Source organism: Humulus lupulus, chromosome 6 (genome assembly GCF_963169125.1).
Source record: "Humulus lupulus chromosome 6, drHumLupu1.1, whole genome shotgun sequence".
Taxonomy (NCBI): domain Eukaryota; kingdom Viridiplantae; phylum Streptophyta; class Magnoliopsida; order Rosales; family Cannabaceae; genus Humulus; species Humulus lupulus.
Window position 1 is genome coordinate 11,640,056 of NC_084798.1, and position 18,492 is coordinate 11,658,547.

At 38.9% G+C, this 18,492-nt stretch overlaps 2 protein-coding genes across 2 annotated transcripts; both read left to right on the plus strand.

Annotated features, from left to right (window-relative positions):
* Positions 1-6,027: 6,027 nt before the first annotated feature.
* On the plus strand, positions 6,028-7,398 carry LOC133784702 (probable polyamine transporter At3g13620). Its single transcript, XM_062223987.1, has one exon. It carries the CDS (start codon positions 6,028-6,030, stop codon positions 7,396-7,398), a length of 1,371 nt encoding a protein of 456 aa, XP_062079971.1.
* Positions 7,399-9,191: 1,793 nt separating this feature from the next.
* Positions 9,192-9,805, plus strand: LOC133784703 (uncharacterized). Its single transcript, XM_062223988.1, has 2 exons — positions 9,192-9,365; positions 9,482-9,805. The coding sequence occupies exons 1-2, from the start codon at positions 9,192-9,194 to the stop codon at positions 9,803-9,805; spliced, it is 498 nt and encodes a 165-aa protein (XP_062079972.1).
* Positions 9,806-18,492: the final 8,687 nt, after the last annotated feature.

Below are 18,492 nucleotides of genomic sequence, written 5' to 3' on the forward strand. Positions count from 1 at the left end.
ATGCATCCGACTTTGCCATTGGAGGAGTCCTAATGCAAGACAACAGACCGGTTGCCTTCGAGAGCCGCAAGCTCAACGAGACCAAGCGACGGTATACGGTCCAATAAAAGGAGATGACGGCTGTGGTTCATTGTCTGAGAGTATAGCGCCATTATCTCCTCGGATCCTTCTTTGTTGTCATGACTGACAACATAGCCACAAGTTACTTTCAAACTCAGAAGAAGCTGAGCCCGAAGCAGGCTCGATGGCAAGACTTCCTTGCTGAGTTTCACTACTCGCTAGAGTACCGACCAGGGAAAGTAAACGTGGTCGTAGATGCATTGAGTAGGAAGGCATCTCTTGTTGCACTCAGTCGACCACTGGGCACTCTTGTGGCTCGGATTAAAGAAGGATTGGCACACGATCCTTTGGCCAAAAGTTTAATCACTATGGTCGAGGAAAAGAAGACACGAAAATTCTGGCTGGTCGATGGTTTACTATATGCCAAAAGTCATCGAATATATGTGCCTAAATTTGCCAGTCTTCGAAAGGAGCTCATTAAGGAATGCCACGACTCCTTATGGGCTGGGCATCCGGGAATGAAGTGCACTCTGGCGCTCATAAAGGCGATTTACTATTGGCCTCAACTTCGTGATGATGTTGAAGCCTATGTCCGCACCTATCTTGTCTGCCAACAAGACAAACCAGAACAGCGCTCACCAGGCGGGTTGCTGGTCCCTTTGCCCATTCCTGATAAACCATGGGAGAGTTTATCTATGGATTTTATTACTGGCTTTCCAAAGTCAGATGGTTGCATGAGCATAATGGTGGTTGTTGATCGATTCAGCAAGTATGCAACCTTTATCCCAGCCCCGACCGAATGTACGGCGGAAGTAACAGCGAGACTCTTTCTGAAACACGTTGTGAAGTTTTGGGGAATACCCTCAAGTATCATAAGTGATCGAGATCCTCGTTTTACTGGTCGCTTTTGGACCGAGTTGTTTAAACTCCTTGGTACGGAATTAAACTTCTCAACTTCGTTTCACCCTCAAACCGACGGACAGACTGAGAGGGAGAATGCGCTGGTCGAGTTATATCTGAGGCACTATGTTAGTGCGAATCAGAAAAATTGGGCAAGTCTGCTTGACGTTGCCCAGTTTTCATACAACCTTCAGCGAAGCGAGTCCACGAGCAAGAGCCCGTTTGAGCTGGTCATGGGAATGCAACCTCAGACGCCTCACGCGCTGGTCGCGAATTACGACGGGCAGAGTCCCGCGGCGTTTAGGTTTGCGAAAAATTGGAGTGAACAGGCCGAGTTGGCCAGGGCTCATTTGATGCGAGCCCAGAAACGGATGAAGAAGTGGGCGGATAAGAAGAGAAGGCAAGTCGAATTCCAAGAAGGTGATCTTGTCTTGGTGAAGATGTTGCCTCAGCAGTTCAAAGCCTTGCGGAGATTCCACAAAGCTTTGGTTCGGAAATACGAAGGCCCATTCCCGGTGCTCCGGAGAGTAGGCCAGGTCGCCTACAAACTACAGTTGCCTCCACAGTTGAAGATTCATCCAGTATTCCACGTGAGTATGCTGAAGCCTTATCATGGTGAAGAAGAAGACCCCGAGCGGGGAGTGTCTAAACGAGCCCCTACGGCCATGACTACTTCTTATGATAAGGAAGTCGAGTGTATTCTGGCCGATAGAGAGATTCGGAAGAAGAGGATCCCCAGATACACGGAATACTTAGTTAAGTGGAAAGGTTTGCCAGACGAAGAGGCTAGTTGGGAACCAGAATCCCTTCTCTGGCAATTCAGAGATCACATCCTACGTTACAAGGATGGTGATGCGACGGGGACGTCGCGAGCTTAAGTGGGGGAGGGTGTCAGGTCCCGACCAGTGACCCTCGACCAGAGGGCGCGCATCCTACGCACGGACTCGTACGGACGAGTGGGCCGAGTAATGTCACGACCAGTGACGCGGCCCACTAAGGGCCCATGGGGCTTGGGTGGTTTAGGGATTACTTAGCATGGATGTACTCCTCCTTCTTAAGTAACTTAGCATGGTGGGTTTACTCCCTTAATGGGCCGGCCATTTAGTTTATGGGCTTGTCCACATGCTTTAGATAGATATTTTAAGGGAAATGGATAGTGGGGAGCTTGCCACTTGTCAACCTAGGGTGTTCTCTAGTTGCCTATATATATGGCAATGCCCACACATGTTTAGGGGCTGCCATTACATTTCTCTATACTTGTAAACACATTTGTTATCAATACAAAGCACGGATTCTTTGTACCTTGTTGCCTTGTTCCTTTCATTAAGTTGCTTACACTCTTTCGGAGTGGTTTTCCATACCCACTCTTTTAGGCTGACTTTGCCGACGGACTGGTGAAGTGCCGCACTCCCTAACCTCGGTGGGTTCGGAGCGTGTCACGCAGCCCATGACCTCGCTTTTATGAAGCAGGCGCATCCCCGTCAGCTACACCTGACTTCTCTGCTACCTCCTCTGCCTCGTCCCTGGAATCCTGCTCGTCGAACCGAGCTTTCCACCTCTTAAGGAATTCATCTTCGAGGTTGTCCAGAAATTTGGTGTCGAGATCAGCGTTGTTGGCTCAGATACGGTACATGGCCATGTCAACAGCATGATCCTTCTTCTGCTTAAACTCCCCGAGGAGGCAAGCCTTCTCACCCTTGATTATATCAAAGGTGGCTTTCTTCTCCTCCTCGAGCTTGGCATTCAGCTCTTCAAGCTCCTTGATTCTGGAGTCTTTCTCCTTGATTTCAGAATCATTGGCCTCTAGTTTTGACTCGAGCTCAGACATCGTCGACTTCGCAGCCTTGAACTCGTCAGTGAGCTTTAACTAGAGATTCTTCGCCTCCTCAGCATAGGCCCAGCTCGATTAAATATCATTGTTCAACTTAAAATTCAGTTGAGCAAACGCGGCGAAAACCTGTACACATAAACAAAAATGGGTTATTAAACATACAGGATAAGCTCGTATAAGCAGTGCTACAGAATAAAAGGATTTACCGAGGTGAAGAGCTCGCTACCCTTGTCAAAAAAGGTGTTGCTGTCTCGGCAGGAGGTGAGGAACTGCCATTGAGGGGCACCAAGGTTGCTAAAACTTTGGCCAACTCGGGATAATACATCTGAGCCCAGCCTGGCTCTGTCTGTCCCCGCAGTGTTGTCGATAACATACTTAGGGGCATGGGTCGAAACCGACAACAAACGTTCTCGTGTGGGAACCTGCTTCTTCAGAGCTGGAGCAGTCTGTAGAGAAGTTTGTGTTAGAGAATATATATTTATACTCAATGGAAACATGGAAAAACCAAAATACAACTCTATGCAAAAAATACAATAGACACGGTAATTGATTAAATAAACATTACAACTCAATTGCTCAAAATACAAGTAAATATAAAGAGGTAGAAGAAGAAGATTACAAACTCAAAACAATAATAATACAAGTAAATAAGATCAACAAGATCAAAAGAATGAAAATAAAATCAATAAAAAGAACAAACTCTCACACAACAAAAATGTAGAGTAATGGGGATCACCAACTTGAACAAGGTTCAAAACCTTTGTCCAAAAGCTTATTTCCCCCTATTCTCTAAGCACTAAGGGATCTCTCTAGGAAATAGCTCTCTGAAATTATCAAGCCTTTTTGGTGTATTTTCCAGCCAAGTGCTTTGTGGATGGAAAATGGTGTGTCTTACAAGTGAGCATTAGGCTCATATTTATAGAGTTTTGAGACCCTTTGAATTTCAAATTCCACTAACCCCCATGGCTATTACCAATGATTAATTGGATGTTTATGGAATTAAAATAGAGATTTTGGAGTTATTTGGCTGTTGGAAACGTTCAAAATTGGATAAAACCGAAGTTTGGAAAATGCTGTCAGCCGCTCAGGCCACAGCCTGAAAAACATGAGTCACGGCCTAAAATTTTTTCTGCCTCTTGGGCCGCGGCCTGAAAAACATAGGCAGTGGCCTAAGTCATTTTTTCAGCAACCCATTTTCCAAATTTGCCAAAATGTTCCAAATTCATTCACACTTGATTTTGTAACTTCCATACACATTATGGGAATTAAAATCACATCTCTAATAGTCATATCTTGTTTGGCTTTTGAGAAATTCAAATCAAAATGTGTAATATCAAATCTACACATTATTGGGTAATATTTGGAAGTTACAAGTTTATTTTTTTTGTAACTCCAAAATATGTCACATTTTCCACACACATGTGTCCAATTTTTGTGACTCTCAATAATATGTTACAAGGTGTGACAAATCACATTATGTCACATTATTTAATCTAACATTATATTATTTAAAATAATATAACAGTTTGGATTGCAGGAGGAGGCAGGGGAAGCGAGATCTCAGTGGATACTCTGACCTCGGGGTTTGGACCAGCAGGTAGGCTCGGGCCTTGAGTGTCCGAGACAGGAGGTGGCAATATGTTACACCCAGATTTTGATCTCGAAATTCAGGCTCGTAAGGTGTAAGCTCGAGATAAGAATACTTGTCATGTAAATCAGCATTAATGAGAAAGTCAGGGACAATCTCGCTAAGCAATGAAGGCGACAACATTGGAATTGGCGAGCTTAGAAACTACGTGGTCTCGAAGAAGTTCCGAGATTATAAGTCAGGCTCGAAAACCGCAATGACAATAATTCAACACTTATATAAATCTCCTACCATCAAACAATACGGTTCGAGCTCGAGCGTTGTGAGCTCGGAGAGGATGATCTCAGTAACATCACTTGTTGAGAATATAGGCGAACCGACGCTCGAAATGGGTGAACGATCTCGAAGGCGTGTGAGTCTAGTGTCCAAGCTCGTAAGCTGTGTGTGAACATGTTTATTATTGTAAAATTCTCATGTTTAAGGGATTAGATGTAGTCTGTTATTAAATCCCAAATATCATGGGATATATGCGTGTACATGGTAACTGTATGCATTTATTTAATTTATTTGTATCATAACTCCCCGAAATCTGTGGGAAGATATTCTCTGAACCAAGTGGAACAGTTCATTTGTAGGACGGAAGAAATTGGTATTTGGGAAGACTCTGTAAAATTGCTTCCAGAAAGCTTTGAGAGAATTCCAACAAGTGAATAACACAGACTCGTGGACTAAACAGATTTTAACTGCTGAACCACGTAAAAAATCGTGTCTATATTGTTTGTTTCATCTGGTTTTTTTGTTTAATTGATCTTCATTTCTAAGTTGATGAAAAACGGCGTCAACATTCTTAAAGGAAATGATTTTCATATTCAAGATGAGCCCGTCAAAGACTCTAGAACAGAATCTTGATTAATTTCTAAGAATGCACATTGAGTTGACAAACTCAGGAGAAAATGAGTCTTTAAGAGATGAGAACCAAGCTATAATCATCCTCAACTCACTGCATGAATCCTATAGAGAAGTAAACTATCAAGTATGGAAGAACTGAGATTACCCGTGAAGAAGTAATCTCAGCCAGATTACCCTTGAAATCTAAAGACTCGCATTTATGTGTTGGTGATATTATATTAAATTACACTCAATATCTTTATCAATTTGTTAATATTGTTTATATAGTTTCTCAATTAAAATGGTTTATCCAGTTATATATCGAGTTATAAAGAACGTCTAATTATACACTACCTAAATTAAATAAGTCAAAAAAGTGATTAATCACTTTCCATATCTTCTTGTTGTCATGGTAGATATTAATCTTATAACTTTTTAATTTAAATTCCAAGCGATAATAATGCTATAAATTAAATAAGACCAAAATAGTGATTACAAAAAAGTTATTTAAAGAGAAAGATGATATATTCCATTTGTTAGAAAAAATGAAATAAGATAAATTTTAGGAAAAGTAGTTTGATTAACTTATTATCAATTTTTTTTACAAAAATATAATAAAAAATTTTAAAAATCACAAAATTTAAATTTAAATTTATTAATTCAATTTGAAATTAAACTAAAAAAAATCTGAGATCTGTAATTATATAAATAGATTCTTCTGAAGATATAAAAATCTCATTCTTCAGCAAAAACAAAAACCATGGAGGCTGTTGAATTACCAACCACAACCAAACCACCCACAAACCCTAAAAAGCTTACTCTTCTCCCTCTCATCTTCCTCATCTACTTCGAAGTCGCCGGAGGTCCCTACGGCGAAGAGCCGGCAGTCAAAGCCGCCGGTCCACTCCTAGCCCTAATCGGCTTCCTCGTCTTCCCATTCATATGGAGTATTCCCGAAGCCCTAGTCACCGCCGAGCTCTCCACCGCCTACCCCGGCAACGGAGGCTTCGTCATATGGGCACAACAAGCCTTCGGACCCTTCTGGGGTTCTCTCATGGGAACATGGAAGTTCTTATGCGTCGTCATCAACATCGCAACCTTCCCCATTCTCTGCGTTGAGTACTTGGAAAAACTCTTCCCTGTTCTCGAATCGGGTTGGCCTCGTTACGTAGCCATTTTAGCTTTCATTATTGTCCTTGCTATTATCAACTATATAGGCCTCACTATCGTTGGCTACGTAGCTGTGATCTTAGCCCTAATATCGATCTCACCTTTCGTGGTAATGACCTGTTTTGCCATACCTAAGATCAGGCCTGGTAGGTGGATTAGTTTAGGCCAAAAGGGTGTGAAAAAAGATTGGAGTCTGTACTTTAACACCCTTTTTTGGAACCTTAACTTTTGGGACAATGTATCAACTTTGGCCGGCGAAGTAGAAAACCCACATAAGACCTTTCCGAAAGCACTCTTAGTCGCCGGGATCTTCACCTGTTTGTCGTACTTGATCCCTCTTTTCGTAGTGACTGGCTCAGTCGCCGTCGATCAAAGCCTGTGGGAGACCGGTTTCCACGCCGAGGCCGCCAAAATCATAGCCGGGAACTGGCTGAAAATTTGGATAGAAATCGGTGCAGTGTTGTCAGCGATTGGACTCTTTCAAGCTCAGTTGAGCAGCAGTTCGTACCAAATCCTTGGCATGGCAAAAATCGGAGTTTTCCCCAAGATTTTCGCCTACCGTTCGAAGAAATTCAACACTCCATTGTTGGGGATCTTGGTCTCAACTGGGATAGTTTTGGCAGTGTCATACTTGGATTTAGAGGTGATAATTGCTGCTGCAAATTTCTTGTACAGTTTGGGAATGTTGCTGGAGTTTGCCTCTTTTGTGTGGCTGAGGAGAAAGTTTCCTGAGCTGAGGAGGCCGTACAAGGTTCCGATGGGGTTGGTTGGATTGGTAATCATGTGTTTGATTCCGTCTGCCTTTTTGCTCTTTGTCATGTCCATAGCCAGAAAGATGGTTTACTTGATCAGTGGAGTTTTAACTACAGTTGGAATTGTTTGGTTCTTTTTCATCAAGTTGTGCAGAGCAAAAAGGTTGTGTCAATTCAATAGTAATCAATTTCAAGAAGATCAGTACTAATATATATATATATATATATATGTATATTATTGATTTTCTTTTATAGTAGGTTTGACATTGTTTGAACATTTAATGTGAGTTTCATATTTTAAATTGTAACTCCAATATTTGATGATATAATAATAATATTATTTTATTTCGGTAGTTTTAATTCTTTTCTAAACATGCTTTATAGTGAGTAAAATTCCAGCTGAAGGAGCTAGGGCTATCTCTCATTGGCCCTTTCCTTATTAGTTGTTCTGTGTCAATAAAATAAAATAAGATGCAAATTAATAATAAGGTGAAAAAAGAGTCTATTTTCCAATCTTTGACTAGAATCTCCCATGTTTAAACTCCTCTAATAATGTTCAACACAACTTAACTGGACCAATAATAAATTATACCAATTACTATAGGGCAAGAATGTGATAGTATAAAAAAATTCTCAATATACTAACAAAACTATATACCACCGTTGAAGCATGAGTCTCAGTTTCTCTCTCTTCCATGGTGAGGAGGCGAAATCTGGGCAGAAGCGAGCAAAACCAGTCATTGAGCCCAATGGAGAAGATATTGTTCAGGAGCGGACTGAGGAAGTGCTCGTTGAGGAAATGGGTATGATTGTAGAAAAGCAAGAGCTTGATGCTAGGGTTTCGGGTTGTACATCGAAGGAGGGCTTTGATCTTTCCAAGGATCCTGATACTGTGTCCTGGGCTGCAGAGGTTGAGGCTAGGTCATTCCAAGATTCGGCCAAAGAAACTTGGGCCAAGTTTCGGGAATCTCTTCCGTCCCATGGTTGTACGAAGCTACATTACTTGGAGCACTTTTAACAAGGATGGATAGATAATTGCGAAGCTGGATGTGGATGAGATTGAAGTGGAAGTCTCCTTCTGGAAATCAACATTGATCTGTGTGGTGATTGGTGCTAACCCGCCACTTGCAGTTTTTGAAGGGTTTATCAAACGGATTTGGGGAAAGCTAGGTATTGAGCGAGTGGCTTGAATGAATGCCAGTTTCACAATGGTGAAGTTTAGAGATGAAGCAACTCGTGATCTGGTTTTGGAATCAAGTGTGATTCATTTTTAGAAGAAACCAGTTGTTCTCCGTCCCTGGACTACAGATATCGAGTCCTTGAAGTCTATCAAATCAGTGCCCGTGTGGATCCGTTTACCTGATCTTGGCTTGCAATATTGGGGGGAGGGGGGGGGGGGGGGTGAAGTGTTTAAATGCCCTTGTTAGCACAATAAGTAATCCTATAATGATTGACAAGATAACCAACGATCGATCTATGAAAAAATTTGCTCGTGTCTTAGTTGAGATGGAAATAGCATACTCTTTACCTAAGTATATCAGTTATTTCAATGAGCAAGGTCAAGTTATGGAACAGCTTATAGAATATGAATGGTTGCCAACAAAATGTTCTAATTGTAAGAAATTGGGGCACTCAGTAGCTTCTTGCAAGTTTGTTCCTGAAGCAGTCTGGAGGCAGAAAGAATCGAAGAACAAGGAAGCGACTGATCCTCCTGAGGAAATGAATATTGTAAGTCCGAATAACTCTGTTCCAATTCAGCAAGCTCTATTAGACGCTGTCCAACCAACTGGTGGTCCAGTAGAGCCCCATTGGTTTTCTCCGAAAAGAGCTGGTGTTATAAAACAAGTTGATCGGGTTCCTATTAAGCAGGCCAGAAACCCTTTTAGTGTGCTCCAAGAGCAGCAGAGACCTCTGATTGAACTTTCTCCCAAACTAGACCCGAATGGAATACTGCAACCTCCTGAGCTAGAATGTTAGAGGGTTGAATAGCTCGAATAAACAGATGGTGGTTCTTGATGTCTATAGATTGAATAACGTTGGAATTGGGGCTTTCCTTGAAACTAAAATCAAGGGAGTGAAAATAAAGGCAGTTATGAGTTCTACTTTTGTTGGTTGGGAGTATTATAGTAGTGTGAACTTGGAGGGTAGAATTTTATTGATTTGGAAAGCTCATTTGGTGCATATTGAAGTGATCCAGGACAGTGCCCAATTTTTGCACTATAAAGTTAGAATTCGCAATAAACTTGATTTCTGTCTTACAATAGTGTATGGTTCTAATTATATGGATTCCAGGAGATCATTCTAGGGGATTTTAATGCTGTTTTTTCTCCTAACGATAGATTGGGAGGGAGACCTATCACAATGAAAGAAATGGAGGATGCTCGGCAGTGGCTTGATCTTGGCTTGGTTGATGAAATGAAGGTTATGGGATCCTTTTATACTTGGTCTAACAATCAAGAAGGGGGGACTCGCATTTTCTCTAAGTTAGACAGGGTGTTTGCTAATGAAGCCTGGCTTGACTCATTTCCGTTAGTTGCTGTTGTTTCTCAATGGGAGGTTATATCTGATCATTGTTTTATTCTTCTTAAACATCTTCCTACTTTGAGGATGGGGTGAAACCGTTTCGTTTCTATAACATGTGGGTCTCTCATCCTAAATTTAGGGAGACAGTCTTGGCTAACTGGTCTAAACAGTTACAGTATAAGGGTAGTGGTTTGGAGCAGATTAGTTGGAAGCTTACCCATCTTAAGCATGTCTTGAAGGCTTTTAACTGGAAGGTTATAGGGGATGTTGCTTGTAATTATGAGAGAAGTAAAAGTTTATATCAACAGGCCCATTCAAATTGTTTTGCTGATCTGAATAATCGCGAGTTGTGTACTGAGGATACAGAAGCCTTTCTGGAATTTAAAAGACAGGAGCGAATTTATGCTAGATTCCTTTACCAAAACAGTAAAATTGCTTGGCTGCGATTTGGTGATGACAACTCCTCTTTCTTTCATGCTAGTTTAAAGAAGAGGAAATCAGCTAATAGGATTGTGTCTTATGTTACTGATGAAGGTCAGGTTGAGGATGATTATAATAAGGTTGCCCGTTATTTTTTTCAACATTTTAAGAACTTCTTGGATGCAGCTAGTAAGGCTTCGGGCAAAATTGATTCTCAAGTTATTACTTATGGGCCGGTTTTGGGTATAGAAGCTCAGTTGGGATTAATCAAGTTGTTCTCTGCCCATGAAATTAAAGCAGCTATGTTTAGCATTCACTCAATCAAAAGCCCGGGTCCGGATGGTTATGGGGCAGGTTTTTTCAAAGCTTTATGGAAGGATATAGGCAAGGAGATTTCACTGGCTATCCTTGATTTTTTTTTATTCAGGTAGTATTCCTCAGAATCTGAATAAAACGATCATTTCCCTTATTCCTAAAGTGGATCATCCAGTTAATGGAGCTGATTTTAGACCTATTGCTTGTTGCACTGCAATCTACAAATGCATTTCCAAAATGTTGTGCAGTAGGCTTAATATTGTTCTTCCTTTTCTGATTAATCAAAATCAGGGGGCTTTTATCAAGCAGCGATCTCTTGCTCATAATGTTCTCATCCTTCAAGACTTGATTAAGGGGTACAATAAGAAAAATAGTTCCCCTCGGTGTCTTATGAAGATCGATATTATCAAGTCGTATGACTCAATTGACTGGGATTTCTTGGAGAATCTTCTAAATGCTCTCTGTTTTCCGATTAGATTCATTAGGTGGGTTATGGTGTGTTTAAGGGGTTCATCCTATTCTTTAGTGATGAATGGTAGTATTCAAGGTCATTGTCAAGGAGCCAAAGGGCTCAGACAAGGTGATCCAATCTTGATTTTACTTTTTGTTATTGTGATGGATTATCTTACCCGTTTCTTGCTAAAACTTCTAAGGAGAAAGATTTCAGATTTCACCCTTTGTGTAAGTCTCTAAATCTTGTTAGTCTTTATTTTGCTGACGATCTCCTTCTGTTTTGCAAAGCTAATCCGAATTCAGTTATGATTCTTCATCAAGCTTTTAATGAGTTTACTTTATCATCCGGCATGTCTATCAACCAAAGAAAATCTCGAATTTATTTTGGAGGGTTAGCTGCAGTTGATAAATCTCCCATATTGTTGTGTTCTAATTTGATTGAAGGGCACTTTCCTCTGAAATATATTTGGGTGCTCCTCTAAGACCTACTAAATGGAAGGCTACTGACTGCGACATTATTCTCAAGAAGATTAGAATGCGACTGAATGTTTGGGCTAGTCGTCATCTATCATATGCTGGTCGAGTCCAGCTAGTGCATTCTGTGTTGTTGGGGATTCGCTCTTACTGGATGAATATCTTTTTGTTACCTCAGGGTGTAATGAGAGATATTGACTGCCTTTGCAGGAGATTCCTTTGGGGTGAGAAGGGCAACAGAAGCAAATTTCATCTTATCTCTTGGGAGCATGTTTGTCGTCTGAAGTGTTATGGAGGTTTGGGTTTTCGGGAGGGTCCTACTTGGAATAAGATGCTGTTAGCTAAGTTCATCTGGGCTATTTCTTCTCAGCATGATCTTTTATGGGTGAAATGGGTCAACTGTATATACTTAAAAGGATCTTATCTCTGGGATTACTTGTTAACACAAGATACCAGCCGGTATTGGAATTGGAGGAAGCTTATCAAACTTTATCAATCTCTGTCCAAACCTGAGTTGGAGTCTGCAGTTGTGAAAGGGAAGCTTCAACTGGGTAAACTTTACTCTTTATTTCTGCCAGGCGAGTTGGTGTTCTATGAGAAGGTTGTGTGGTGTAGGCCTGCGGTTCCTAAACACAGGTTTAGCCTGTGGCTAGCTGTGAATCAGAAGCTTCTCACAAGGGATTTACTTCATCATTGTCATTTGAATATTCCATCTCTATTATGCCATGTTTGTTCTCAAGAAGATGAAAGTCACTCTCATTTATTTTTCGAGTGTTTGTTTTCTAGGAGAGTTATGCAGACTGTTTACGGGTGGCTGGGAGAGGTTATTTGGCCTGTTCAGTATGTGGATTGGTCTCACTGGTTGACAGGGTGTCGCAATGGGTGGGTGTTCCTTGTGGTGACAGCAACTCTTGCGGCTTCTGTTTATTTTATTTGGCTTAATAGGAACCAATGTTGTTTTGAGAAGAGTTGTTTTTCTGTTTCTAGAATTGATAGCTTGATTAGATTTTCTGTTAAGGCTAGAGTGCAGAATTTAAAATATCGGAACTGTTCTATTAGAGAGAGACAAATGTTAGATTTTGTCAACAATTTGTAATCTGAGGTGGAGTTTTTTCTCCAGCCTTTTTTTGTTGTCTCTAGTTTGTTTGATCAATAAAATTTTCTTTTTGATAAAAAAAAAAGAATGTGATAGTAGATTTTTTGTTGAAATGTATCTATTAGTGATTAAAATGTATTTTCTTTTAAGGAAATTTTATTAGTTACAGTGAAGGTGGATGATAAATCATAAATAAATAATTAAAAACTAATATTCACTTTAACATGATATATACATAAACATATATTAATGGACATTGGGATGAATGACATTATTCCCTAAAAATACAACTGTCTATATTATTCAATAAAGATGTTCATATTGGAGAAATGACTACAAAAGAAACTATCTTTTTTGCAAGATGTGGAGTTGATAGTACCTACTACTTATGGTCAGTTTAATTCATTTGAATAGCATTTTATGTAATTATTATATATGTACTATGCAATATGTCATTGTTAAGGCAAGAGCAAGAATCAAAAAGTCATTCCATATGGACATGACAATAGAGGAGATGATTTTTCATAAATATGGTTTTTATACTATTATTGTGCAAAAATATAGGGATCATACTTTATTTAATTTGTATAAGAAAATTTATTAAGAAAAAAACAAAGTATGAGAAACACAATTGCTAACTAATAACTAAAGGGAAATTTGAGAAAATCTATGAGAGTTTCCTTCGCCAAAAGAATAAAATCACTTGGCTTCGGTTTGGGGATGACAATTCTACTTATTTTCATGCTAGTTTGAAGAAAAGGAAAGTTGCCAATCGGATAGTTTCTTTCATTTCAGCTGATGGTACAATTGTAGATGACTATTAGAGGGTAACTCTTCATTTCCTAGGCTGTGCTAGTAGGGCTAATGGTCATATTGACTCTCAAAGTATCACTTTTGGTCCGGTTGTAGATCTTGATACCCACCTGGAGCTAATTAAGCCATTTTCTCTTCATGATGTTAAAGTTGCCTTATTTAGCATTCATTCAGTCAAGAGCCCTGGTCCAGATGGGTATGGGGCTGGTTTTTTCAAAGATTTGTGGAAAGATATATGCAAGGAAGTGTCTTTGGCTGTCCTTGATTTTTTTGAAACAGGCGAAATTCCCCATAGTTTAAATGATACGCTTCTGGTGCTTATTCCGAAGGTGGACCAACCATCTAATGCAGCTGATTTCAGACCTATAGCTTGTTGTACTTCTATCTATAAATACATTTCTAAGATGCTTTGTGGTAGGCTAGCTACTGTTCTTCCCTCATTGATTAATCAAAACCAAGGTGTGTTTAATAAGCATAGATCTCTTGCCTACAATGACTCATATTTCAAGATTTGATTAAGGGGTATAATAGGAAAAATAGTTCTCGGTGTGCTATGAAGATTGATCTTAGTAAAGCTTATGATTCTATTGATTGGGATTTCTTGGAGAATTTATTAAATGCTCTTTGCTTTCCTAGTAGATTTATTAGATGGATCATGATTTTCTTAAGGGGTACTTCCTATTTGTTAGTGTTAAATGGTAGAATTCAAGGGCATTTTAAGGGTGGCAAAGGGCTTAGGCAAGGAGATCCAATCTCTCTTATGCTCTTTGTTATTGTGATGGACTACCTTTCCTGAATGTTAATCAAAGCCTCCAAGGAGAAAGGTTTCATATTTCATCCTATGTGCAAATCTCGCAACCTTGTTAATCTTTGTTTTGTTGATGATCTGCTTATCTTTTGCAAAGCTAATTCTCAATCAGTGCGAGTTCTTCATAGAGCGCTTACTGAGTTCAAAACAGTTTCGGGCTGGTCTATCAACCACAATAAATCTCATATTTACTTTGGAGGGTTGTCAGAAATTGCTAAAGCTCCTGTTTTGATTTGTACTAATCTTATTGAAGGCTCATTTCCTCTGAAGTACCTTAGAGTTCCGCTTAAGCCTACCAAATGTAAGGCCTCTGACTATGACATTATCCTCAAGAACATTAGATTACGTCTAAATACCTGGGCCAGCCGAAACCTTTCTTATGCTGGTCGGACTCAGTTGGTTCAATCCGTTTTGTTGGGGATCCGTAATTATTGGATGAGTATATTTCTGTTGCCTCAGAGTGTGGTTAGAGATATTGATCAGATGTGCCTAAATTGCTTGTGAGGAGAGAAGAGATCCCGAAGAAAACTCCATCTTGCTTGTTGGGAATTTGTGTGTCGTCTGAAGGCTTATGGAGGCCTGGGATTTCGAGAAGGGCCAGCTTGGAATAAGATCTTGCTTGCAAAATTTATCTGGGCTATTTCTTCTAAACAGGACCAATTGTGGGTGAAATTGGTGAACCCCATTTATTTAAAAGGATCGCAAATCTGGGATTATATTTTGAAGCAAGATGATAGATGGTATTGGAGGAAGCTGATAAAACTTTGTAATTCTGTGTCTGGGCCAGTTTTGGCAGCTGCTGAAGTGCATGGTCGTCTTCGGTTGGGCAAGCTTTATAATCATTTTCTCTCTAGTGAGAAGGTTGATTATGTGAGTTCGGTTTGGTGCAAACTATCAGTTCCTAAGCATCGATTTATTTTGTGGCAAGCTGTCAACAATCATTTGCTCACTAGAGATTTACTCCACTACTCTCATGTGAATATTTCTTCTCTGTTCTGCCCAGTTTGTGTTCAGGTTAATGAGACTCATTCCCACCTATTTTTTTAGTGTATTTTCTCTGAGAAGGTCATGCAGGCAATCTCTAGTTGGCTGGGAGAGGCGATTTGGCTTGGTAAATTTGATGATTGGCATGTATGGTTGGCTGGTTGCAGCGTGATTGGTTGTTCCAGGTGGTGACCGCGACTCTTGCTGCTTCCATTTATTTTATCTGGTTAAATAGGAACAAGTGTTTCTTTGATAATAGTTGTTATTCTGTATCCAAAATAGATCGCTTGATTCAATTTTCTGTCAAAACCAAAGTGCTTAACTTTAATTCTAGGAAGTTGTCTTCTAGAAAGAGACAAATGTTAGAGTTTGTTATTAGTTTGTAATTTGTTTGAGGGAGTTCTTTGCTCCGGCCATTGGTTGTGCCTTGTTGGTTTGATCAATAATTTTCCCTTCTTGATCAAAAAAAAGGGAAATTTGAGTTTTTATACTTAATGAGGTGTCTTAAATAAAAAAAATGCTAGACTTTCTAATCATTTCAAAAAAATGCCAAATCTTTTGACAATACCCAAAATACCCCTCCCATAATTTTCCCATCTACTTCCTCTTCTCTCTCTCTCCCTCAACCCATTCCTCTCAGCTCTCTCTCTCTAGAAAAAAATCCATGGGTAAGGTAAAATATAAGAAAACGCAATGTAATAGCAAGTATTCCTTACTTAGGACACTAAAATACTGCATTTCGAACATATCTGGGCATGATTTTTGGGTTTTTTTTTGTGATTCTTTTCAGATCTGAAACTTTGAAATCTGCAGAAAATCAACGTGGCTCGATGGTGCTCGATGCCAGCTTGATGAAACCTTCAAAATCAAGATTTTCATGAAAAAATCGATGTTGATCAATGGTGGTTTGATGGAGGTTCGATGCGATTCTTGCAAAATACGTAATTTTTCACTCGGGTGTCCATTTGGAGTGATATTTTTTTATTTTGTGTATTTTTTTCAAGATCTACATGTTTGAGATGTGTATATAAACATTTGGGAAGTGTAAATCTTGGAGAAAAAAAATGACAAATGCAAAACATACCTCATGTCCAAGATATGTTTTGGTATGTTTTCAAGTTCTAAACTTTGAAAATATGTATGTGAACATCTTAAACGAGTAGATTTCAAAAAAAAAAAACCCAAAATAAAAAAAAAATCACCCCAAAAGGACACCCTAGTGAAAAATTATGTCTCTTACAAGAATTGCATCGAACCACCATTGAACCATCATCGAGAAACTATCGAACCACCATCGAGCAACGTCAATTTTTTCATGAAAATCTTGATTTTGAAGGTCCCATCGAGCTGGTATCGAGCACCATCGAGCAACAATCGAGAAAAGTCAATTTTCTACATATTTCAGAGTTTCAAATCTGAAAAATAACTCAAAAATCATGCCCAACTCGATGGTTGCTCGATGGTGTTCGATGCTACCTCGATGGGACCTTCAAAATCAAGATTTTCATGAAAAAATCGACGTTTCTCAATGGTGGTTCGATGGTTGCTGATTAGTGCCCAAAAATACATATTTGTTGATTTTAATTGTTAAAATAAATTAAGTTTTAATTAATATTTTCATAGAATTAATATGATTTATTTTATAAATGAAAATATTTGATTATGATTTAATTTATTGTTATTTTGTAGGAATTAAAGTTGTATTTTGGCACTTTGAAATGAAAAGAGAAAGAAAGAATTAAATCTGAAATAAATAAAAGAAAATTGGCAAAATTGAAAATGGCAAAGGCCCAAGAATCCAAAGCCCCCCCAGCCCAGGCCCGTTTTCCTCCCCAACCCACTGATGCGAGCCGAGCTGAGCAAGCCGCCTGACGCCTGCCATCTGCCACGCCTCCAGCCGACACCTGTCCTCCAGCTCCTCCTTCAGCCAGCCCAATGCATCAACTCCCCATGCAGGCCCAACTCTCCCCAGCAACTTCACTCCTTTCCCAGCACCCAACGAAGGCCCAAATCCTCTAGCGGCCCATCTGTAGCTTCAGCCATGCGCCCCAACGTAAGCCCAACCTTCCCAGCAATATCAACCTCCCAGCCAGTCGCGCCACGTGTCACTTCTCCATTGGCTGGGCTTGGTCAAAGTCTCCTCTGCTACAGCCACCCATGAGCCCAATTTTTTGTGCACTTTGGGCCTTGCACCTTTCATCTTTGAGCTTTAAAACTCATCTTTTTTTGGTGTTTTTGAAAAACAGTATTTTGATCATACACCAAAATAACTAGGTTAATATTTATAATAAGATTTGATTTTTTAAAATCATATTTTATTATTAATATTTCAGATTTATTTTGTAAACCTCATTTTGTTGTTTAATTTCTTTTTAGTCCTTTTCTCCCTCTATAAATAGGGACTCTTTCTTCACATTTACTATGTAATTTTTAGGTAGCAAAACTCTACCAAATTTTAGTCTCATTTCTCATATTTTCTCTCTAGAATTTCATGAGAATGTCTAGCATAATAGGCTAACCTTCTTAGGAAGGTTAGGATGATCCTATATGCACTATGACTTTGTTTGGTATTTTTGATTCACCATGTGCTTAAAGTTTATATATTTGAGTTATTTATTTTCTTTCATCTCTATTTTTTCATCTTATTATCTTTATTTTTGTTTACTAATAGTATATAAATTTTGTCAAGTACTTTCCATGTATTATCAAATTAATAAAAATAATATAGATAATATCTTTATCATTTTCTCCATCTCATTCATATATATTTACTTTTGCTCAATCTATATAGAATTAGTCATGCTCTTTCTATGTATTTTATAAATAGTAAAAGTAATATTTGTGTTAGGTTTTATGTCCAATCTTTTATTGCATTATGGCCAATGGTATAATGTCATTTTTAAATTTCTCATAAGATTTATCTCATCTTTCCATGGTAAAGAATAGTAATCACTTGAATACATTTTTGTGAAATATATTTGTGCTTCAATGTTAATCTTCCAAATGAATAGTTGGGATGTGAACTATCCATTTGTGTAATTTTTGTGAATCAAATATTCAAATAAATAAGTATGCATATTGATGACTCTTGCTCCTTCCTACTCGTTACTTATTGTTACATCACATTTTATTTTATCTTTATTTCTAATCTTTAAATCTCCAAAACAACAAAAAAATATCACTTGTTCTATTTTCTTCATATTATTTATCTCTAACATTTATTTATTGATTAACTTGTTTCTTTACCTTCTTGTGGAATTGACCGCCCATCTATACTACGACTACCGCTAAGTGGAAGTCACATTTGGGCGTTAAACAGTTGCTCGATGGTGGTTTGATGCACTTCTTGTAATAGATATAATTTTTTACTCGGGTGTCCGTTTGGGATGATTTTTTTTTTTTTTGTATTTTTTTTTA